This window comes from Bos indicus x Bos taurus, chromosome 20 (assembly GCF_003369695.1).
Source record: "Bos indicus x Bos taurus breed Angus x Brahman F1 hybrid chromosome 20, Bos_hybrid_MaternalHap_v2.0, whole genome shotgun sequence".
Taxonomy (NCBI): Eukaryota; Metazoa; Chordata; class Mammalia; order Artiodactyla; family Bovidae; genus Bos; species Bos indicus x Bos taurus.
The window spans coordinates 65109042-65133318 of record NC_040095.1 but is presented as its reverse complement, the minus strand read 5'-3'; the positions used below and the strand labels follow the sequence as shown (position 1 = coordinate 65133318).

Below are 24277 nucleotides of genomic sequence, written 5' to 3'. Positions count from 1 at the left end.
TGCAAAGTCAAGTGGGCCTTAGGAAACATCACTACAAACAAAGCTAGTGGAGATGATGGAATTCCAGTTGAGCTATTTCAAATCCTAAAGGATGATGCTGTGTAAGGACTGCCCTCAATATGCCAGCAAATTGGGAAGACTCAGCAGTGGCCACAGGACTGGAAAAGGTCAGTTTTCATTCCAATCCCAAAGAAAGGCAATGCCAAAGAATGTTTAAACTACCATACAACTGTGCTCATCTCACACACTAGCAAAGTAATGCTCAAATTTCTCCAAGCCAGGTCTCAACAGTATGTGAACCGAGAACTTCCAGACGTTCAAAGTAGATTTAGAAAAGGCAGAGGAACCAGAGATCAAAGTGTCAACATCCGTTGGTTATCAAAAAAGCAAGAGAATTCCAGAAAAACATCTACTTCTGCTTTATTGACTGCACTAAAGCCTTTCACTGTGTAAAATTGTGGAAAGTTTTTGTGGAAAAACAAACTGTGGAAAATTCTTAGAGATGGGAATACCAGACCACCTTACCTGCCTCCTGAGAAATCTGTTTTCAGGTCAAAAAGCAACAGTTAAAACAAGACATAGACTGGTTCCAAATTAGGAAATAAATACATCAAAGATGTATATTGTCACCCTGCTTATTCAACTTATATGCAGAGTACATCATGCAAAATGCCAGGCTGGATGAAGCACGTACTGGAATCAAGAATGCCAGGAAAAGTATCAATAACTTCAGATATGCAGATGACACCACCCTTGTGGCAGCAAGTGAAGAAGAACTAAAGAGCCTCTTGATGAAAGTAAAAGCAGAGAGTGAAAGATCTGGCTTAAAACTCAACATTCAAAAAATGAAGATAATGGCATGCAGTCCTATCACTTCATGGCAAATAGATGGGGAAACAATGGAAACAGTGAGAGACTTTATTTTCTTGGGCTCCAAAATCACTGCAGATGGTGACTGCAGCCATGAACTTAAAAGACGTTTGCTCCTTGAAAGAAAAACTATGTCCACCTTAAATAGTGTATTAAAAAGCAGAGACATCGCTTTGCCAACAGTGGTCCATCTAGTCAGTTACGGTTTTTCCAGTAGCCATGTATGGATGTGAGAGTTGGACTAAAGCTGAGCGCCAAAGACCTGATGCTTTTGAACTGTGGTATTGGAGAAGACTCTTGAGAGTCCCTTGGACTGCAAGGAGATAAAACCAGTCAATTCTATAGGAAATCAATCCTGAATATTCATTGGAAGGACTGATGCTGAAGCTGATGTTTCAATATTTTGGCCACCTTATATAAAGAGTTGACTCATTAGAAAAGACCCTGGTGCTGGGAAAGATTGAAGGTAGGAGGATAAGGGGAAAACAGAGGTTGAGATGGTTGGATGGCATCACCAACCTGGTGGACATGAGTTTGAGCAAGCTCTAGGAGTTGGTGATGGACAGGGAAGCCTGGCATGCTGCAGTCCATGCAGTAGCAAAGAGTCAAACTCAACTGAGCAACTGAACTGATCTGAACTGAGCTGAGGTGATGAGGGTGATAGCTAACGCTATGGTGATAAACATTTTCCAATATGTAAGTGTATCAAAACACATTGTACACCTCAAACTTACATAGTCAGTTATATTTCAATAAAACTAGAATGAAAGTAACTGAAATATATCAAAAGACAAAGTGTCTACACAGGTCACTTCCAGCCCTGACTCGGCTGGTGAAGTTTAGTCACTCAGTCATGTCCGACTCTGTGACCTCCTAGACTGTAACCCACCAGACTCCTCTATCCATGGAATTTTCCAGCCAAGAATATTGTAGTTGCCATTTCCTTCTCCACGGGATCTTCCCAACCCATGGATTGAACCCATGTCTCCTGTGTCCGGCAGTCACTGGCAGGTGTATTCTTTATCACTGAGCCACCAGGGAAGCCCATATGATGCATCTCCCACCATTGGAAAGGAATGGTTTATCTTTTTAAATGACTGAGCTGTTTTAGAACTCTCCTATCTGCCCACAGCCCTGGCAGTCATTGGAAACAAACAAATCAGCTGTCGGGAAATAGGTGTGCTTTGATGGCTGCTGAGTCTGAGAAGTAGAGTACAGGAATCCTAGCTGAGCTGTCATCTTCACGCTTCATCACCCACCAGCATCGCCTCGCCAGGACTCAGCCACTGTGCTGGTGACCAGAGGGGAAGAGTGTTCTGAGAGCAGATATCAGCAGGATGCTATATGCTGTTTAACTGGAAAACCAGAAGGGAGCATCAGAAAAGTGGTACCAACACAGGCATCTCAGCAACTGTTTCTCCAGCCAGACTTGGAAGAAGATTTCCTGACAGGGCAATTGGCCATCTTTATTTTGCCTTCTGCATTTTAACACCAGCATTTCCTTTCTAGTGTGTTTTTGCTTTATTCTGGACAGCATCATCTTCTGACATTGTAATTGAGATCCCAGTCCTATGCTCAGCAAGGTGCAGCAGATTCATCCTTGCAGCAGCATCCACTTGGCCAAAACTTGAGCTTTTTGCATCCCTTCACAATGATGGCTCAGTGGGTAAAGAATCTACCTGTAATCCAAGAGACATAGGAGATACGGGTTTGATTCCTGGGTCGGGAAGATCCCCTGGAGAAGAAAATGGCAACCCATACCAGTATTCTTGCCTGGAGAATCCCACATGCCTCCAGAAGAGTCTGGCGGCCTACAGTCCAAAGGGTCACAATGAAATATGTCATAAGACAAAGTGTCTACACAGGTCACTCCCAGCCCTGACTCAGCTGGTGATGTTTAGTTGCTCAGTCATTTCTGACTCTGTGACCCCCCTGGGCCATATGTAGCCCACCAGACTCCTCTCTCCATGGAATTTTCCAGCCAAGAATATTGAAGTGGACACGACTGAATATTAAAGAGTCGGACAGGACTGAGTGACTAAGCACAGCACACAGTGAAGATGCCTGAGGGTTCAGAGGGGTCTGGTCGGTAAAGCCAGGCAGTTCCTAACTTACTGGTATCACACAGCTACATCCAGAAGTAAACTGATCGTCAGCCGTTCAACACGAGGGTCTCACGTGGGAGGAAGGGGGCGGGAGCCATCGTCTCTTCGTGGATCTTTTCTTTATGAAACATGGGCTTCAGGAACCAGGGCCCCAGAGGTCAGACTACTTTTGATCCCAGTGAGAGGCCTGGGAAGGTCTTATTTTTACCTCCGTTTGCGTATTGTTTCCAATACCACAGAAACTCGGTTTCTTGAGGTCGTCTTCTTAATAAGAGGCTTATGTATAGAAAACACAAAGTTTTGAAATATTATGTGTGTGGATACGTGCCTGGACTGCATTCTCCCCTGAGAGCAGTGAAAATGTCATTTTTATCTCACGGAGCTGTTTGCCTTTAGGTTAAAGACTGTTCACCAAGCACTTCCATCACCCTCACCCAATTTGTTAGGTTTCTTTGTTTTCTTGGCCTCTGGAAACCTGAGGGCCAGAGTGATGGCTCCATTAACAGCCTCAGGGTGAGGGCTGGCTGTAAATTAGTGTGTGGCTACAGGCACATTTGGGTGTCTGTGTCTCCAGAGCCCAATTTTTCAGACTGAAAAATAAGCTGTCTGGTCACATTTTGGCTAGCACTGTCAAGCGAAGAATCCTAGAGTCAGAAACTTTCTGTTATATTAGCTCTGTCTTCCATACTTCATAACAAAGTGGCAACACGACCCTAACATGGTCAAGTCCAAAGTAGATTTCACCCTAAAACTTAAAGGAGAGAGACCTCATATCCCAGTGACTGTCAATTTTATATAAATGGCCGACACAGTTGTTAATGCGTGAACTGTGTCACCTACACGAAGATGTGTTGAGGTCCAAACCCCAGTGGCTGAGGAGGTGACCTCATTTGGACATAGGGTCGTTGCACGTGTATTCAGTTACAATGTGGTCCTGCTGGTGTGCTGCTGCCTGTGCTAGGTCACGCCTGACTCTGCCACCCCATGGACTGCAGCCCACCAGGCTCCTCGTTCCATGGGATTTCCCAGGCAAGAACACTGGAGTGGGCTTCCATTCCTTCTCCAGGGGATCTTCCCCACCCCAGGATCAAACGCATGTCTCCTGCAACTCCTGCATTATAGGTTCTTTACTGCTGAGCCATCAGGGAGAGCAGGGTGGCCCTAATCCAATATGATTGGTGTCCTTATAAGAAGATGGCCAGGGTGGTCCGATGGTTAAGAATCCACCTTGCAGTGCAGGGGACATGGGTGCAATCCCTCATCTGGGACGATCCCACATCCACGGAGCAACTAAGCCCATGGACCACAACTGCTGAGCCTGTGCTCTAGAGCCCAGGAGCCCCAACTACTGGAGCCCACGCACCCTAGAGCCCATGCTTCACAACTGGAGAAGCCACTTCAGTGAGAAGCCCATACATCGCAACTAGAGAAAAAGCCTACACACAGCAACAAAGACCCAGCACAGCCAAAAATAGTGATTTTTAAAAAAATTATGTGGATTGAAAAAAAAAGAAGAAGACAGCTATATGGAGACAGACATAGGATGGGGTCAGGGGAACCACGTGATGATGAAGATAGCCATTGGAATGAAACAGTGCCCAACCAGCCACTGAAGCCAGGATGAGACAAGGATGGATTTCTCTGCAGGTTTCAGAGGGAGGGCAGCCCTGCCGGCACCCTGATTTTGAATGTCTAGCCTCCAGAACCGTGAGGTGACACATTTATGCTGATTTAAGCCATGCTGTGAGATGGTTTCAGCAGCCACAAGAAACTAATACGACCGGCCTGGTTGACTAGACGTTGCCAGAAGACATCCCGGAATCTTATTCTGTCTGTGCTGATGTCTCCCACATGCTACCTACTCCTCTTCCTCCCAGTCTACCCTGTGTTCAGTAAGAGCAAGGAACCCAGGAATGGGCCTGTAGATGGAAAAATTCATCCTTCAAGCTTCAGGAGCCCAACAGCCCTGGCCTGTGAATGGCCCACATGGGAGAGACGGGTTCTGATTGGAGTCGGCAGTTCTTTGGGGCTGGATGAATCAAAGAAATTTTTGAGAAATCTAAATGAAATCCAAGACAGCAGGTTACAGTTCTTTCTAGTCAACCAAGAACATCAGAAAGAAATAAGGCATCTGTGTATCGGTACCCAAGTCTGTCTCATAGGCCATGTTGCACGCAATTATTTCAGAGGTCCATTGAGTTCTGCACTTTCCAATGCACTGCCTGGGCCAGCAATGAGTCTTTCCTTGTGTGGTTTTTCTCCAAGTCCACAGTGGCACTTGCCACCATTCCTCATTAAGGCTCAGGATCTGGGAGTTATGTAGAGAAGGTCATTTCTACTCCTAAACCGACGTTTACATGTGTGAGGAGTCCCAGTAAAGGATTTTTCCCTCTAGGTTGCTTGCATGTATTTTCTGTGTGATTATCTGAAAACCCAGCCTGCCCTGAACTGCACAAGGAGGGTCTTACCTCCTCTCCATCAGTGAGAAGAATCAGAGATGGCTCTGTAAAGGTGGGGCATCCATTCCCTTATTTGGGGATTCCCTGGGGACCTGAGTTCTGATTGGTTGCATTGATTAAGCTACTGTAAGATGCTGACCTCAGAGTTAACATTTTACTCTCAGTTTAGGTTTACAGGGTGATAAGTGAAACAGTCATGGAGGGTGTCATAACAATTTTCTCAGAGCCTAGAATTTTAAAGTAGTAGAGTGTCCGTAAAGCAATGTGAAAATTAAAAACGGCCCACACCAGCTTCTTGGGCAGTGTTGCCTATGTTGTACTACTTTTTTTTTTTTTTTTTACTGAGTTGTGAGGCTTGTGGGATCTTAATTCCCCAACCAGGTATCAAACCCAAGCCCCAGCAGTGAAAGCACCAGAGTCCTAACCTCTGGACTACCAGGGAATTCCCTGCACCACTTTTATTAACTGGTCAGTATCCTGTCAGTATCCTTCCCAGGTGGCTCAGATGGTAAAGAATCTGCATGCAATGCAGGAGACCCGGATTCCATCCCTGGATGGGGAAGATCCCCTGGAGAAGGGAATGGCAACCCACTCCAGTATTCTGGCCTGGAGAACTCCATGGACAGAGGAGCCTGGCTGGCTACAGCCCATGGGGTTACAAAGAGTCAGACATGACTGAACAACTAAAATAAATAAAAAATCCTGTCCATGTAGCCCATATGGTGGGGGGAGGGGGGTATGAATTTAAAAGTCACTGAAGTCTGCGTTGTTTATAAACATCCGCTCCTCACAGTCACCTCAAGTGCACTATTAGACACAGATGCCATGGGCTCAAAAAGGATCTTCATTTCTTGACCGTCTGAGCCACCAGGGAAGCAACTCTGGATCTTCATTTCTTAAAATCTGTCCTATTGAGACAGGAAAGTGACATTTCTCAGCCCACTTTATTCACAGAGAGAAACTGGTGACCTCCTTATGGCTGTTGAGCTCAATTTTTTTTTTTTCCAGCCACAGTTGGGCTCAGGAGGAGGAAAGAGACCTGAGTACAAGCATAGCCTTTCTGGAGAGTTCTCTTACGTCTGACACCCATCAGCCACTGGGACTGGAGATTCTGTTTCCTCTTTTCTACTAGAATCCACCTGTCATTCTGCTAATGAAATTCACCAGCCTGCATTCTCTTATCTTTTTCTCTAGCTTCCTCGCCCCATTCCCTTATCACTGTATGGTTAATACTAAAAATCATGAGTGCCACTTATAAAGTGCCTCCTGTGTGCCAGGCTATGTGCCAGTTACATCAGTATCTGACTTACTGTCCAAGGCAGCCTACATGATGGATATCAGTACCCACTTTGGGTGATGAGGAAGGTGAAGTTTAGAGGAGTTTATCCCAGGTGCCAAGCTCACTAGACTAGAGCAGGGGAGACATGATTCCATCCTCGTTTACTTACGTCAAAGCCCACCTGCGCTCTTGGGTACTTGATCAATTTCTCCTATGTCATCAGCCCTCGAATCTTCTATGGAGAAAAAGGAAAATCTCACCACCAGTTCAACTCACAAGCAGAAACTGATGACCTGATATTTTACACTTGATTAAATACAGGCTATGCTGTTTATGTGACATAATGCCCATACATTATCAACTTTCCTTTCTGAAGTCTCATTTACTGTGGGGAATAATCATTTGTCAGCTTCTGCAAGATTCCCCTGGGGTATCAAGTAGATTTCTCCTTGTTTGCTGAACTTGTCAGGGTTCTCCCGGAAAACAGAACCCTTATGTTGACACAAAAAAAATGGACTATCACACATGCCAAGTAGGATGAGTTTGTGGCCATTGCCTACAAGATTGTGGTAAGGATGGAGGGCTCCAGCCAGCATGGTAAGAACTCTTGGGGCAGTGGGCCAGGAACTTGGTGGGGCAGTGGGCCAGGGGTGTCCATCTGTTACACCTTTGTGATACAAAACCCCATGGAAGGAGGACTAAGAATCAACACCTGCCAGAAAGCTGTAAGAGCATGTATTATTCCTTAGTCCAAGTGGCTTATAGAAATTAAGTTCCCTACTTCATTTTTGTATCTCCTATGATCATTCATTCCTAGCACACTGTCTCTTTCTGCAAATAATTACTAAAAAAAAAAATACAAATCATATAATCAAACTATCCATACTGATCCCAGAAATAAAAAGAAAATATTACAAATATTCTGTTATTCTTTTATATATTTGCTAGAGCTTGGTATAAAGTAAGAAATCTATAGTCATTTGGAAGATTTTTTTCTTTTACTGAGCTCTCAAAATAAGGATTATTTTGTTTTCTCTTGATGCAATCTGGGTTTGCAAATATATTTAAAATGTGTGTGTGTGTGTGTGTTTGGTTGATTGGTGTAGAATGTAGACAGGCTTTAGAGATTCTGAAACTTGTTGATGCATGAATTCTAAGTCCTATGTGTATGTTGTTTTCTCGTATTGTTCTCGTCTGTTTGTTTCTTAATAGACCAGGCATTTGGAAAGACCTAAAGACCATGGGCTCAGTATCTCTCTTTATATTTTTCATCACACTGCTTGTTCTGGGCAGACAGGTAAGAAGCTTGTTTCTTCTATAACTTCTCTAAAGTGCTGTATTAATAATACTTTGCTCCTGCACATTGCTGTTGCTTCATGCAAACAAATGTTGAAGCAGCAGCAGCAGCATCTTATCACAACAGAAAAGCAGGTAGCACAAGGTAGCTTGGATGTAGACACTAGGAAAAGGCCTCTATTGCTTCCCTAAGAGGCAGACTTTGTGAATGGTAGAAATGTGAGTCAATGAATTTCCTGTGAAGCCTCAAAATAAATATGTAAGTTTTGTAAGCCTACAAAAGTATTCCCTCAATAGCTGACATTAATTGGGAAAAATGTCCCTTGCCTGGGGTTTTCATCTGCATTTCAGAAGGTATGACTTCTTTTTCTTTGAACTGGGTATTAAACATCCTTGCTGTCACTTGCAGTTATCCCTAGAAGTATGGTCCCGGTTCAAAACTTTGGTTTTGTAATACAAATGAAATGTCCTCCTCGGCCTCTGTGCCCCTCTGGCCTCCCAGTGGAGCCTCTGGGTGCAGGACTTTGTTGGGCAATATTCTTTCTCTGCCTGCAAACAAGGACAATCACCCACAAACTAAAAAGTATCCCATACAGCTAGCTTTACCTCAACCAACATTTTAAGTTCTTTGATGGATAACATGAAACAGAGAAGTGGTTTATTTGGAGACAACCAAGGAAAAGGCAAGGCCAATTAAATTACATATACACCTCTAAACTGTAACATTATATGAGACGCAAACTATCAACTGGGAGTGTGGGTCCAGCTTCCATTTCTCACCAGGAGGAAGCAATTACTGATCTCACGGTCAGGGCAGAGACCAGGCCTGTGACAATCAGTGCAGCACGTAGGGATGCCAGCCATCCTCTGCCATCTTCCTGGAGGCCACAGTGCAGCCCTCTCCAGTCTCTGGAGTGCTCCACTGTGGTCCTGACACATAGCTCAGAAGACCTGGGTCCCCTCATCGTCGTCCGCACCTCTGTCCCTGGCACAGATTCACCATGGGGAGCCAGGAGGCTGATCTTCACTCCAGAATCATTAAGTGAATGATTTACTAAGGTCCAAAGTCTTCTGGGATAACAAGCACTGTGAAGTCTGTGACACCGGGCTTCTGCATACACTTCAGGAAATGCAGCTGTATTATAAAACCTTATTATAAATAAGGTTTTCAAGTGCCATAAGAATTCATGGCCTCAGAGTTACTTCTTTTCTGAATATGTTTTAAAAAATAGCACAGACACTTTGCAACTTATTTCATTATTATTTGTCCTGATGGCTCCCCTGCCCTATGACCATCTTTCTGGAAATGATCACCATGTACGTGCTTTCTAAGAAAATGTTTATGCTAAATACTGCTTTAGGCATCTCAAAAACTTTAGTGAAGAAATAACAAAGTCCTAGACAAGAGCACCCCACTCTGGTACTCTTGCCTGGAAAATCCCATGGATGGAAGGAGCCTGGTGGGCTACACAGTCCATGGGGTTGCACAGAGTTGGACACGACTGAGTGACTTCACTTTCACTTTTCACTTTCATGCACTGGAGAAGGAAATGGCACCCCACTCCAGTGTTCTTGCCTGGAGAATCCCAGGGACGGGGGAGCCTGGTGGGCTGCCGTCTATGGGGTCGCACAGAGTCGGACACGACTGAAGCGACTTAGCAGCAGCAGCAGCAGCAGTGGCAACCTGGTGCCTGAGAGTGAGGCCAAGGTCCTTGTGTGAGAGCGTTAGCATCCTTGGATGCTCAAACATACACACACTGGGCTTGCTGCCTGCCTACACTGACTCCTTGGCTCTGCTCATGTTTCATTTTTCTCTGATCTTCAACCCATGTCTTCTCAAAGCCACCACCATAGATTGCTTCTGTCACTTTAGTTTAAAACCAGCCACACCACTAATTTGCCCCCCACCTTCAAAAAAATCCAAGTAAATAATCTGTTCTCCAAGTGAGAGACCTTTTCTAGTACATACATAGCATGGTTTCCATAAATACAGAATGTGGAGAAATGTAACAGTAATATAAAAAACTTTTTAAATATCTGTTTTGTAATCTTTTTTTAAAAATGCCTCCCCAGAGGAAGAGGAGTAATTTTTGTGTATATCATATATAGTTTGAATCAAACCTAATTTCAGTGAATGATCATTGCTCGTTCAGACTTTGAAATGTAATTTTTTTTTTTAAATTGCCATCTGTGCCTGAGGCCATTTATGAGTGTTTTGTTTTATTTTGTGCCATTACTGGTATATCTAATCAAACCCATAAAACAAACTCGCTCCATTTGGTTCTTCTTTGCGTTTATTTGTCAGTATCTGTGCTGAGATACACTTTATTATTTAGGCCCTTCTGTTATAGGAAGATAATTCAAGGTTATTTCATTATATGAAATTGTATACATCAGAGCAGACACAAAATGATGCCAAACCAAAGAGACTCTGTGACAGTAATTGAGCCTCTCTATTTATACAATGTTAATAACAGCTGGTTTTCAAAAACTTTGAATTTTAATACATTATAAGCATGAACACATATGTGTTTACCAGCAGGCACCATCTTAATTAAATGATATAAAAATGAACTTTTGTCTAAATATAATGTCATTCTCTCAGTACAGTGCAGCCCCAAATGGAAAAACACTTACTTTTCAATGAACACTTAATTATATAATTTGTGGTAGAGGAAAACTGATTTTCAGAGATTAAAGGCAAACTGCCACGAATGAACACTATTATTTTTTAAATGCAAATCATGAAATGCACTCTCTCTACTAATGTATTTTCCAAGTTTCATTTATTCATTATTTATATTCTATCATGCCTCATTTCAAAAATAATTCAAGCCACCTTTTATTAATATAACTGTGTAAGAAGCTTTTATGTCATCTTTTTTTTTTTTTCTTTCAAGCCTCACTATTTCCTCTGTTCCTGAGGCTGGTTGCTTCCCAAATTTGCATTTTTGCATATCTGCGTTAGAAGGTGAATGAGAGACAGTTGGGGTAAACAGAGGGTTTGGTAGGGAGGATGACAATTCTGTTTGGGGGCGTTCTTTTTTAGATTTTGTCTCATTCTTTTTATTTTCTCTTTAAAACCTCCACTCTCCGGCAGGACAAGATGCCTATTGTTTCTTTACCTCTGTGTCCTCTTGTAACAGAATGAATATTACTGTAGGTTAGACTTCTTATGGAAGAACAAGTTCAAAAAAGAGCGGGAGGAGATAGAAACCATGGAGAACTTGAACCGAGTGCTGCTGGAGAACGTGCTTCCTGCGCACGTGGCTGAGCACTTCCTGGCACGGAGCCTGAAGAACGAGGTCAGAGAGGCGGGGCTGGTGGGGAGAGGCGGGGCTGATGCGGGGAGGCGGGGCTGATGCGGGGAGGCGGGGCTATGGGGGCTTACCAGGTGAGGCAGGGCTCAGAGATGTGTAAGATACTACGTGCGTTCCTATGAAATGTTCACTGATAGTTGGGAGGGAATGAGGGATCCAGAAACCTATGGATGGATGAACTTGTTAATAGAGAAGCTGAACCTTGATGACACTGATGTACACAAAGCCACAGAGTGAGAAGGCTTGTAACAGTATTTTTCTATTTAAAAAAAAAAAAACAAAAAAAACCACTTTATTTTTCAATAATTAAAGTTTATGTTGAGAAGAACTTGCCTCGTGGCAGGGGAGGGGCCGGACCTTATCCCTAGTCTTTCTGGAAGTGTGCTGGGCATGGTCAGCCAGTCCAGGGGCTCCATTCACTTCCCTATTTTTTCTCCTGGTGTTTTCAGCTTTCGGTAGGTTATTCAGGAACTCATTTTCCTGTGGGTCAGAGATAATGAAATCATTACATCTATTAAGGAGGAACCATCTGTTTTCGTTAACAATGTAAGAGCGTCTTTGTCTATATGTCTCGCTGTCGGTTCAGTCTATGAATTCAGCAGGTATCTAAGGTTGCCCCTGCCCTGTGTCAGGCCGGTGCTTGGCCTGCTGAGCCACAGTCCGTGGGCTTGCAAAGGGCAGACATGACTGAGTGACTGAACAACAGCTGCCGCTGCATGCAGGCCAGCGACCTTCTGTCCCCAGTGTGTCTCGGGTGCTCCCAAGACGGGGATGACATTTTCTCCCAAGTTGCCTCATCATCGCACTATTTTAATAGTTTAAGAACACACACAGAGTCATCTACAGCCTTCACCACCCCCATGGGCTCCATGAGGAAGGCTGCAGAGTGGGCTTGAACCTTGGACTAGGTGCCACCTGGCTTCAAAGGCAGTTTGGGAACTTTTTCAGGACCAAGTAGGAGTCAGCACACTTCGATGAGACCAGCTCTGGACTTTGTTGCCTAGTTTGTCATATCAAGAAGGTGAATTCTGTGGGGGTGGGGGTGGCCCCCTCCATGTCCACATTGTGCCTTGTGTGCATGAACCTGACTTAGGCAGCGAAATGATTTTCCCTGCAGTCTGCACCCATTCACCAAGCACCCAGCTTATTCCTTCATGCAGGAAACATACTCCTGACCCAGGCCAGCTGCAGCCCCATAGGAAAACAAACAGAAGCTCAGTGTCAAAGTTTTACAAACTCTTATTGCCACAGACAACTCCAAGTTCCCTCACCACATATTAGGAGTCTAGTTTTCGCTTAGGAACCCCTGATCCCCTAGGCATCATTTGATTTGCTCTGTCTAGCTGCCAACCTGACTTTGCTTCAGAGGATAGAGCTGCACACGTTGAATCTTAGATCAGGGGCATCAGGCCAATGAGACTGTCCTTGAAGTGAGTTCATTCTGCATAGCGCTGGGCTGCAAAAGGTGTGTGCTCAGTCATGTCCAACACTGGGTGACCCTGTGGACTATAACCTGCCGGGCTCCTCTGTCCATGGGACTCTCCAGGCAAGAATACTGGAGTGGGTTGCTATGCCCTCCTCTGGATGGTCTTCCCGACCCAGGGATTGAACCTGCATCTCTTGCACCTGCTGCACTGGCAGGCGGATTCTTTACCAACTGTCAATCTGGGACTGCAAAAATCTCTGTATTTCATCAGACAACACAGAACGCCCCTGGGCTGTGACTTCCCACATTTTATTACCAATTTTTGTTGGTTAGGTAAATATTAGGAGGAAGCAGGGGTGGGAAGCTACTCAAGCAGCCGCTGTGACTGTTGGGGATTAAAAAATTCCCTGCCCATCCAGTGATTAACACTCCATGTTTCCACTCCCAGCGGCATGGGTTTAATCCCTGACCAGGGGACTAAGATCCCAAATGCCACGAGACAAAAAAAAATTACAGAGAAGCCTGTCAGGCTGAAGATCAGACAGGTAATGAAGGAGGTTCTGTTGCTACAATACTCGTGGAGAATCCTGAATGCAGAAGAGAGCACCCAGAATGAGGCTGAAGGAGAAAGAGAGCCTCTAGCTCCCTGCCTAAAAGATTTGAGAGCTCCCATCGGGAATCTCTTTTCCAAGAAAAGGTCATTGGAAAAGACCCTGATGCTGGGAAAGATTGAGAGCAAGAGGAGAAGGAGGTGACAGAAGATGAGCTGGTTTGATGGCATCACTGATTCCATGGACATGAATTTGAGCAAGCTCCATGAAGGACAGGGAAGCCTGGCGGGCTACAATCCATGAGGTCGCAAAGAGTTGTACACGACTTAGTGACTGAACAACAACAACAATCGTGAACCTCATAAGGGAGGGTTTTGTTTTCTGGGTTTTTCCCTGTGTTATGGAAAAACCAGAATGAACTTTGTGGCCAACCCAGTAACAAAGTTATTATAAAGAGATTCCTTAGAGTGCATAGCAAACTCCTGCCCCATCCTCTGACTTCCCTATGGATGGGCAGGCTGCCTGACTTCTCTCGGAACACAGATGACCCTTCCTGTCCACAGTTGACTTCATCCCTGGGCAGAAAAGCCCACTTCCCTGACCCGGGGATGTCTCATCCTAAGCTCATGATTCTGGGCCAGGAAGGCTGAGGTTGTCGGACCTACTGCAGCTAAACAGCGATGGGGTCTGTGCTGTTTAACAGTGTGGATATGGTCCAGGCTCCTGGCCCATCCTCGGGGTCAAGGTCAAATAGATGCCCCCTGTGTGTGATAGCGCTCTCGCCCCTTCCCACTGTGACCCCGCCCCCAAGGCTTCCCTGAGGGAAAGTGCTGCCTGTTGTTGAACGTGCAGACTCTGGAACAGGATCATTCCTGGGGGCTTCCAGACCCAAACTGGGCAAGGTCATAGCCAATGCTGGGACCAGAGACGTCCCGAACCCAAGAGCAGGGCTTCCCCAAATGAAGGGATGCCCGAGGTACCAGCTACACGTGCCCCTCTCAGACTCCGGGGCCACTTTCCTCTCCTGTGAGGCCCCACTTGGCCACTGACAGCAAAGCTCTTGTCCCAGGCCTGGCCCTTCTTAGCTGTTGGACTCAGGCTCCATCCTCACAGAGGCTCTAACTAATTTCCAAAGCAGTAATTGGTGCGAAACTTGTAGAGTTGTGTCTGGCATGCAGTAAACACTCAATCTTAGTTACCTTTCAAGCAAATATCCCAAATTTAACACAAAACTTGAGAACCACTGCCTCCTGGAATTTATCAAAATCTGTCCAGGATGTGGCTACCCTACAGCCTTTCAAGTTTGGACTAGAGTGGACAATAAAACAAACATCATCACCCTGCCGCTATCCAGAAGCATCACCTCCTTAGCTCCTTCTCTTTGGGGCAGGCTGAGCACTCACAGCTTTTGAATGCAGAGACCCAACCAAGTCTGAGCTTCTCAGGTGGTTTAGTGATAAGAAAAAATTGTCCAGTAGAGGCAAGTTTGATCTTTGGGTTGGGAAGATCTCCTGGAGGAGGGCATGGCAACCCACTCCAGTATTCTTGCCTGGAGAACCCCATGGACAGAGGAGCCTGACAGGCTACAGTCCATAGCATCACACAGAGTCCAACATGAGTGAAGCAACTTAGCACACTCGCATACAAATGGCAGTGTATCTTTCAGTTCCATGGTAAATGTTAATACTCCATGGTATTCTGGAACATTCCCTGGAAACATGACCTATGACTTCGGCTAAGACCCAGGTTTTTGGGGCTCCAAAATCACTGCAGATGGTGACTGCAGCCATGAAATTAAAAGACGCTTACTCCTTGGAAAGAAAGTTATGACAAACCTAGATAGCATATTCAAGAGCAGAGACTTTACTTTGCCAACAAAGGTCCATCTAGTCAAGGCTATGGTTTTTCCAGTTGTCATATACAGATATGAGAGTTGGACTGTAAAGAAAGCTGAGTGCCAAAGAATTGATGCTTTTGAACTGTGGTGTTGGAGAAGACTCTTGAGAGTCCCTTGGACTGCAAGGAGATCCAACCAGTCCATTCTAAAGGATATTAGTCCTGAATTTCTGAAGGACTGATGTTGAAGCTGAAACCCCAATACTTTGGCCACCTGATGAGAAGAACTGACTCATTGGAAAAGACCCTGATGTTGGGAAAGATTGAACACAGGAGGAGAAGGGGATGACAGAGGATAAGATGGTTGGATAGCATCACCGACTCAATGGATATGAGTTTGAATAAACTTCGGGAGTCGGTGATGGACAGGGAGGCCTGGCGTGCTGCAGTCCATGGGGTGGCAAAGAGTCAGATACAACTGAACAACCGAACTGAACTGAACTGAAGACCCATGTTAACAAAGAGCCTTTTGATTCTCCACCTGCCATATGCACATGCAGACAAAACTCCTCTCCCTTCAGAAGTACAGAATAAAGAATGATTTAATGACAGTAATCCCCAAAAGATTTTGCTTTTGATTTAAGACTGTTCACTGCACCTGTGCTCCAGATCTGTGCCAGAGAGCTGCTGTGTCCAGCTTTGCAGGCTCTTCTTCTCCCTTCCCCAGGGCACTGGTTTCCCTTAAGGCATCCCAAGGTTCTCCACCAGCTGCTGACCGTCCTTACCAGGTCTGAACCCTCAGGCCATTCAGAGTCTGGACCGAGCTCTGTGCGCCCAGACGGAGCCCACAGGTTTACAAAGCCTTTGCTCCAGACTGCTGCACTGTGGCAGGAGCAGGGCTGAGAGGTCCCTAAAATAGACATCCCGGCCCACTCCCGTCCCTTGTTGAAGAAAACCACATTTTCTCCTCAGTTGCCCCTTTGCCGAGTCCCCAGTGGTCAGGGTTGTGTGTAATTTTTGAGCCAGGCAGCCTCACTGTGCGATAGCTGAGGCTTGACCAAAACAAGATACAGGGGCTCCCCTAGTGATTCAGTGGTTAGTATAAAAAAAAAAAAAAAAAAAAAGCCTGCCAATGCAAGAGACAAAGGTTCAAACCCCGATCTGGGAAGATCCCACATGCCTCGGAGCAACTAAGACCATGCCTCACAACTACTGAGCCTGTGCTCGAACTGCAGGAAGCCCAGGAATCACAGCTATTGAAGCCCACAAGGCTTAGAGCCTGTGCTCTGCAATAGGAGAAACCACCGTGATGAGAAGCCTGTGTACAACTCAAGAGTGGTCCGTGCTCGCTGCAACTAGAGAAGAGCCCCAGCAGCAGCAAAAACCCAGCACAGCCAAAAATAAATCAATTAATTTAATTAAATTAAAAAAAAATTAGACACAGATGTCACTGTGGGTACAGGGTGGGAGGGTGAGGAGGTCACCAGGCAGGCAAAGAGCTTCCCCTTCTCAGCTATCTACCCCCTCTCAACACCCAGGCAGCTCTCTCAACCTGTTCCTTGCAGTCAGGCTAGAAAACAACAGGGGCTGAGAGATGCTTCTGTGCTTTCTAATGACTTGACTCCCCTGAAGACTTCAGACACAAGCTGGCAGGCTGAGCATAAACACAGGCCACCTGGGGGAGGAGAAAGGTGGGAACATCTCCTCCCAGCTGTGGCCTGAGTCAGCAAGAGAGAGTGCCGGGCCCAGACTCTGAACCCCAAGCTTGTGGCAGTTCTGACCATTTTCCAGGGCACACCAAGCAGACCTCTCCATACCTGGGCATAAGCTGTACCAACCACACTTTGTTCTCCTGATCTCTGCTTCCCTCTCCTCTCCAGCCCAACTCTAAGCTCCTTAGGGAAGGGCTTATGTTGTCTCTCTGTGTCCCTAATACCTGGTGTGAAGCCTGCCTGCAGCAGGCCCCCTTGAGGCTGTGTGCGTGCCTGTGTGTCTATACAGCAGATGCTAAAGTGAATACCAGCCCATGACACCGAGAGACAGGAGGACTCATATCCCAAAGGGAGTGCTGCACAACTCTCAGCTCTTCACTCCCAGGCACACCAGGGGCGGGGGGATCAGAGGCAGAATGTAGTGAGAAGGGAGCGCCCTCCGCAAAGGACGTGAGAAGTCCTCCCTTCATGTCTCAAAACTGGACCAAAATGGACCACTCATCCTGATGCGAAAACTGACTAAAAAAAGACCCTGATGCTGGGAAAGATTGAAGGCGGAGAAGGGGATGACAGAGGATGAGCTGGTTGGATGGCATCACCGACACAATGGACATGAGTTTGAGTGAGCTCTGGAAGTTAGTGATAGACAGGGAGGCCTGGCATGATGCAGTCCATGGGGTCGCAAAGAGTTGGACACGACTGAGTGACTGAACTGAGTGACAGCCTGGGATGCGTACCTTAGATTTGTGTCTCTGAGTGGTCCTGGGGCAGCAGCACCATCAAGGGGGCACAGGTGCCTGGTGGGTTCCTGATGGGTGGGTGGGGCAGGGGTGGGGGGCAGGGCTGATGGGAGTGTCTGGGCCAAGACAGTTGGAAGGCTGCAGGTAGGGACTCTGAAGGTTGGGAGGGCAAAGCATGCTGACTGTCTCCAGCGAGCCAGCAAGAGAAGACAGTTGGTGTGGGGTCATTTTAGATCCGGTTTGGAAAAGCTGCTTGTAGGTCCCAATAGAGAAGCTAGAAGAATAACCAGAAAGCCGGGGGTGAAGACAATAATCATGAGTAAGAGGGGAGGGCGTGGTCCACGTCAAGGGAAGCTTGGCAGATTGTCCCATGATCAGGGAAGTGATGGGGTGTCTCCAAATAACCCAAGGAAATGGCCACTAGGCTTAAGTTCATAGTTGAAGTTCAAGGAACTGTGATGTAGTTAATGGGACGTGTTCCTTCTCCAGAAGACACTTCTTTTTTCCCTTGTTCTCCACCCCTGGGGTGCTTTGGAAAACCTGACTAGCCATCTAGGGAGGGGTAAGAGCAGAAACACGAGGAGCAGAGATAGAGAAGCCAACCATGGCCTTTTTCACTCTGCAGACACCCTCCCCCAGGAGGCCCACACTGGGGAAGGAGAAAGCCACACATCCCATGGGGATCTAAGTTTTGACTTCTCGTTATATTGGATACTTAAATTATTGATAACAGGACTCATGTTACCTGGGAATAGCAAGAAGAGTCGTGGAGTTAGCCCAAGTTTTCATCCAGAGCTAGGAAAAAAAAAAAAAAAAACTAAATCTCACTCAATAAACTGTAAAGGACAGCAGGCACAGAAGTGCAGTTGCTTCGTGATGGTTTTTCTGTAACTTGAGCTTCTTCAGGAGAATGGTGACATTTGAGTGAATGTTGGAATGGCATCTACGCTTCCCATTCCAAAGCTCGGTGAGATTCTTTTTGGCAGCTGTGTGCTGGACAAGGGTCACCCGTGCTAGACTCTGAATTCCAAAATCTCCTCCAAGGCTTTCCACCTACCCTAGCCTCACCCCAGGTCCTCTGGAAGGATAAGATAAGCTCAGGTCACCAACCAATCTGGCTCCAAGCCCAACCCAAAGACCTGAAGGAATCTCTCTTGAGTTTAGGGTATGGTTCTAAAACCTGTAAGTTTCATTAGCTCTAGTGAATCTGTAAAGCTTCTCATCTGCGAAGTTGCCCTAATTCTCCAGAATCGCCCTGTGGCAACCCTGAGCCAGGAACTAGAGAGTCAGGGATCCCCACTCACTCAACAGTGTATTTGTATTAGTATTTCTGTGTATTTCCCCGGAGGCTCCAAGTGACCCATTTGTCAAAAGAGGGTGGGTAAGCAGTTTGCAGTCCCAGTCCCAGCAGCACTTATAGCCTGCAGAGCACCAGGCCAGGACTCCAGAGATTAACAATTCTTTTTTCTAAGCCGGTGGGAACCTTGGTGCGTCACTGAACTCCCTTGAACTAACAATTCCTCATTTGTCCTGTGATTCTTAATCAAGGCTGCACAACAGGATAACCCGTGGAGCTTTACAAAAAGATGTGCATTCTCAGAGCATGCCCCAGGGGCAAGGTTCAGTTGGTCATGGGGAGGCCCCGGTGTCACCTTCTTGAAAGTTTCATTGGTGACTCTCCCAGGCATTCCTGTTGAAGACTGGAATAAGATGACCCATCAGGCCCCTTCCAGCTTCAGTAACCTAGGTCTTCTGGGGCAAGAGTTCAGAGGACAATTCTGAGAGTGTCAACCTGAAGATATTTTATCAGACCCCAAATCAGCACAGTTAAAATCATCCCTCATGGCTTCCCTGGTGGCTCAGAGGTTAAAGCGTCTGCCTGAAATGTGGGAGACCCGGGTTCAATCCCTGTGTCGGGAAAATCCCCTGGAGAAGGAAATGGCAACCCACTCCAGTATTCTTGCCTGGAGAATTCCATGGACCGGAGGAGCCTGGTGGGCTACAGTCCACGGGGTTGTAAAGAGTCGGACTCGACTGAGTGACTTCACTTTCACTTTCATTTCCAAACTGCCAGTCAGTTCAGTCTTGCATTTCCTTATCCCCCACCCCAGACACTGGAAAGACCCCAGGGGAGAGAAGAAAGGCAAAGTGACATGAAGCTACAAGTGACTCAGGGCCCCATGCTGCCCCCAATTCAGGCCGCACAGTGTGTGGTCACCAGGAAATGCAGGGTGAAGTGTACAGCGTAGTATTTGTAAGAGTGAAGTCTACATCAGACTTGGTAGCCTTGGGAAAGTATTGTAACTGCTCTGCCTAAAATTCTCGTCAGGGGCAAGTTAATGCTGGTAGTTCAGAGGGGCGCACATCCTGCCACGCAGTGAGCATTCAGTCAGTGCTGGCGATTGTCGTGTGTATTCTTGTCATCATCACCATTCCCCAGAGGGTCACTTCAGCTGATGTCAGCAGATGCCAGGGAAACGCAAGGTACAGAAAATATATCCTTGCTTTGCTTGATGTACCCCTTTTCATAAAGAGTGGGGAAGTCTGTGGAGCCTACACTACTTTTAGGAAACTGGCATTTTTAACTAGAGCAGGCTTCCAGGGGCTTTTCTCTCCCCCATTACCTTGGCACCCTGGCTTAGTCAGTGTTACTGCAACCTAAACTTGACAGTCACACATGCCACAGAGTATCTTCCCAGGATATGAATGTGCACAAAAACCACCTTTCAGAGAGAGGAAGTACAGGTCTGCACAAAGAGCCAACCTAACCATATTGAGAGCAGAGTAGAAAAGGAAAACCTTAAGTCTGTTGTTCACGTATTTTATACAGATTGTGAGACCGTAACAGAAGGCATTACAGGATGGTTGGCTCTGGAAATAAGAAGATGACAGAAGTGTAGCTTTCCCAGGAAGCAGTTATGTCTTGCCACGGGTCACCATTGCCCCAATATGTTCCTTATGAGACCTCTATGGAGGAAATATGATTTTTCTGAGAGGTCACCAAACTTTGGAGATACGGTGCTGTCAGAGTGCCCACTCCCTGGTAATGGATTCATCTGGGTGCCCCAGAAAGCAGAACACACTGGTAACAGTCATGCAGGGTGGATCCCCTTGGTCTAGCGGGCAAACAGGAAGTGCCATTTGGGAGCTTTCTCCCCTCCGCTCAGAGGCCGCCATCTTGTTTAACAGAACTCTCATGGTTCTTGGTGGAGTGCTTCCCGTCATGCACTGCGCCCACATTGGCGCCTGGCCGTTCTGCCTGTGTCAGGCCGGCCATCCAAGGGCCCCGAGGAGCCAGCACCAGTGGAAGAGCAGATCCTCGGCCCCCCAGGACCAGCTCCCGCGCCCACGTAGTGACCCTTTCTTTATGAAATCCCCGCTGAACTTGAAGGTTTCTCTGTGTGTTGGGGAAATTATGGCAACACCTTGAAACTGTACTTACAAGACATTTTAATCATGTCTGTGCATAAAGAACTATGAGCCTGTATTACTCTAAAGAGAAAAATTCACAACACACTCCAATCCAAAGGATGTAGCTATAACGAGTCACGTTAGGACAGTGTCATAGTTTGGAAAATCATTTTGTTTCCCTTTAGTTGTTTAGAGAACATTCTTTTTTCCCCTAAGCAAGAAGTCTATCAGTTCCCTTCAGTTCAGTCACTTAGTCGTGTCCGACTCTTTGCGACCCCGTGAACCGCAGCACGCCAGGCCTCCCTGTCCATCACCAACTCCCGGAGTCCACCCAAACCCATGTCCATGGAGTCGGTGATGGCATCCAACCATCTCATCCTCTGTCGTCCCCTTCTGTGGTCTCTTGTAATTGTCTACGATAGAGAGGGCAGAGAGGGGTGAGCGGAAGGGCACCTCATACTAGCTGGTAGTGACAGTGGCCGTGTGGCGTCGATGATTCTGAGCCTGAATCCAGCCCGCCGGAAGCCTTCACCTGTGCTCAGTGAAATAGGCCGGGGACGAGAGGGCGGGGCGGGCGCAGTGGCCACTGGGTGATTTCTTCACCAGTCCTGACATAAAGAAGCACTTGCACTAGGAGCAGCTTTCCTTGAAAAGTTTCCTAGTGCTCAGCAGTTCCTTTTCTCCTGGGCAGGAGTTATACCACCAGTCCTACGACTGCGTCTGCGTCATGTTTGCCTCCATTCCTGATTTCAAAGAATTCTATACAGAATCAGACGTGAACAAGGAGGGTTTGGAATGCCTTCGGCTCCTGAACGAGATCATTGCCGACTTTGATGATGTAGGTATTAAGAGTTACCCTTCAGCCTGGGTGGGTGGTGAATGGATACATGTGTGTGTGTATATATATATATGGTTGAGTCCCTTTGCTGTCCACCTGAAGCTATCACAGCATTGTTAATCGGGTATACTCCAATACAAAATGCATGCTAAGTCGCTTCAGTCGTGTCTGACTCTTGGCAACCCTATGGACTATAGCCCCCAGGCTCCTGTGTCCATGGGATTCTCCAGGCAAGAATACTGGAGTGGGTTGCCACGCCTCCTCCAGGAGATCTTCCTGACCCAGGGATTGAACCTGAGTCCCAATACAAAATAAAAAGTTAAAAAAAGAAAAAAAAGAGTTACCCCTGATGGGCAGAGGTGACCCCAGCCCCACACTCTGACATTCCTGTGGACTGGCACATTTGAAGTTAGTGCAATATCATGGCATATCTGAAAACTCATCCTTTGGCAAAATTGCTGGTGGTTGGCATTAATCTTTTTGCTCTATTTAGGTTACTAATTTTGGTGAGGCAAACACATACTATTTGCAAAGCTGATGTGATTGCTAGGAACAACTACCAAAATCCGTTCAATAATACCTTTCCAGTATGCTCATAAATTTTCTTGAAAGGCCTGAACTCCAAGGAAAATACTTGCGCATATCTTTATACATAAAAAAGATAATGAATATATTTATCATAGTGGATTATTGGCATGTCTCTCTGTATAGACTCCAAGGTCTCTGTCAGATATCAACTTGAAGTGTGCATGGATGGCCTACTTTATTATTGAAAAAGCAATATGAATGCAGTACAATATATTTTAGAAAGGACAAAGTATATGTCTTAGATTTTGAAATAGATGTCATTTTTCAATTTTCTGCCTACCAAGGGAACAACGTGCTTTGTTTTCTAGGAAGAACAAACAGACTCCTGATATGAAAGATATGGATGCTACACCATTTTTAATAATATCGTGCAAATATAGGAAAAATTGACATCAGTGAACATAGGTTCATCGTGATTAATGGAACTTTGAAATACAGTGATGAATGATGTAATAGGAAGGTCTTAGGCCAAGCATCTAAATGCGTTTCTCTACTACCACCGTTGTTACCTCGAGGTTGACTCAAGACTTGTGGTGAAGTAATGACAACTGGAGGCTTCCACTGTTGTGCTGGGTCCCTAGAGGAAAATGGGGGCATATTTCCTCCAGCTGTTCCTCTGTAAAATAGATGTTCTCCAGCATTAGTGTCCTTGCAGGTTTGATTGGCTCATAGAGATGTGAGAATGAGATTTGCTCACCTATCTTAGATTCTCTAACGTGGAACCACCTCTGAAAGCAGGAGTACCCAGGAAGGCTCTAGAAGGTGTTCTCAGCCTTCTGTCCCTGCCGTTGTCCTGCTGAGCAGATACAGAACCTTCCAGAGTTTCCTTCATTTGCTCTCTCCATCTGGTCTTTCTCTTTCCTACCACTTATCTTATTTCTACCTTTCTTCCATCCCACCCTAAGGCTTAATATAGTGGATGGGGAGGAGCCCAGTAAGAAACTGATTATTGGTGCCAGAAGCTGAGACAAAAAAATAAATTAGGAGCAGGGCTAATAGGAGGAGCCATTCTAGATCTTTATTCCCTCCACTCCAAGTTTTCAGAGGGCAAAGGCCAGTCCCTGGCACCACGTGTGGTGTGCTCTGCTGTGCTAAGTTGCCTCAGTCGTGTACGACGCTTTGTGACCCTATGGACTGTCGTCCCCAGGCTCTGTCCATGGCATTCTCCAGGCAAGAATGAAGTGCCATGCCCTTCTCCAGCCCCAGCACTATAACTGGTCATAAATTACCCTCACCATTCAGGGAAGACCTCACACTTTGAATCATTTTGTATTTAGGTGCTTCAAACACAGAGTAGGAAATGTATTTGAGGAAAATTTGAAAATTTAATGAGGCAGTTATCACTCACATGATAGGCTATCCTGCTTTCTTCACTAGGAAATTCTGAAAAATAATTTGTGTTAACTGGAAGTAAATTATTATACTGTATTTCCTTCCAAGGACACATGCTTTGTGAAATTGATGAAGTGTGCTTTTCCCAAGATGCCCAGGGTCAAAGGGTGAATAAATGGTGCCCTGTTCCCGTGACTGAGCACTAGAATTTGAGAATGTCTCTTAAGTGTTTGGCATTGGGTCAGCACCCACATGAGTAACTATGATTCTCATTGCTTCCCAGCTGCTCTCCAAGCCGAAGTTCAGTGGTGTTGAAAAGATCAAGACCATCGGCAGCACGTACATGGCAGCGACAGGTCTGAGCGCGGTGCCCAGCCAGGAGCACGCCCAGGTACACACGTGTTGGTGACACCCGGCACACGTGAGCCTTGGCTCCGCCCACAGGTCATCCATGAGCCAAAACAGTCATGCAGTGGCCCATACATTGTACTCTAAGCACAACCCAAACCTCAGT

At 46.2% G+C, this 24277-nt stretch overlaps 1 protein-coding gene across 1 annotated transcript in view; it reads left to right on the top strand.

Annotated features, from left to right (window-relative positions):
• The window catches only part of ADCY2 (adenylate cyclase 2), a 454325-nt gene that overhangs the window by 410331 nt on the left and 19717 nt on the right, over positions 1 to 24277 (top strand). Inside the window, exons 19-22 of the mRNA XM_027520567.1 lie at positions 7926 to 8010; positions 11156 to 11314; positions 21697 to 21843; positions 24047 to 24154. Coding sequence (XP_027376368.1) covers positions 7926 to 8010; positions 11156 to 11314; positions 21697 to 21843; positions 24047 to 24154 — 499 coding nt within the window. The remainder of the gene's footprint in view (positions 1 to 7925; positions 8011 to 11155; positions 11315 to 21696; positions 21844 to 24046; positions 24155 to 24277) is intronic.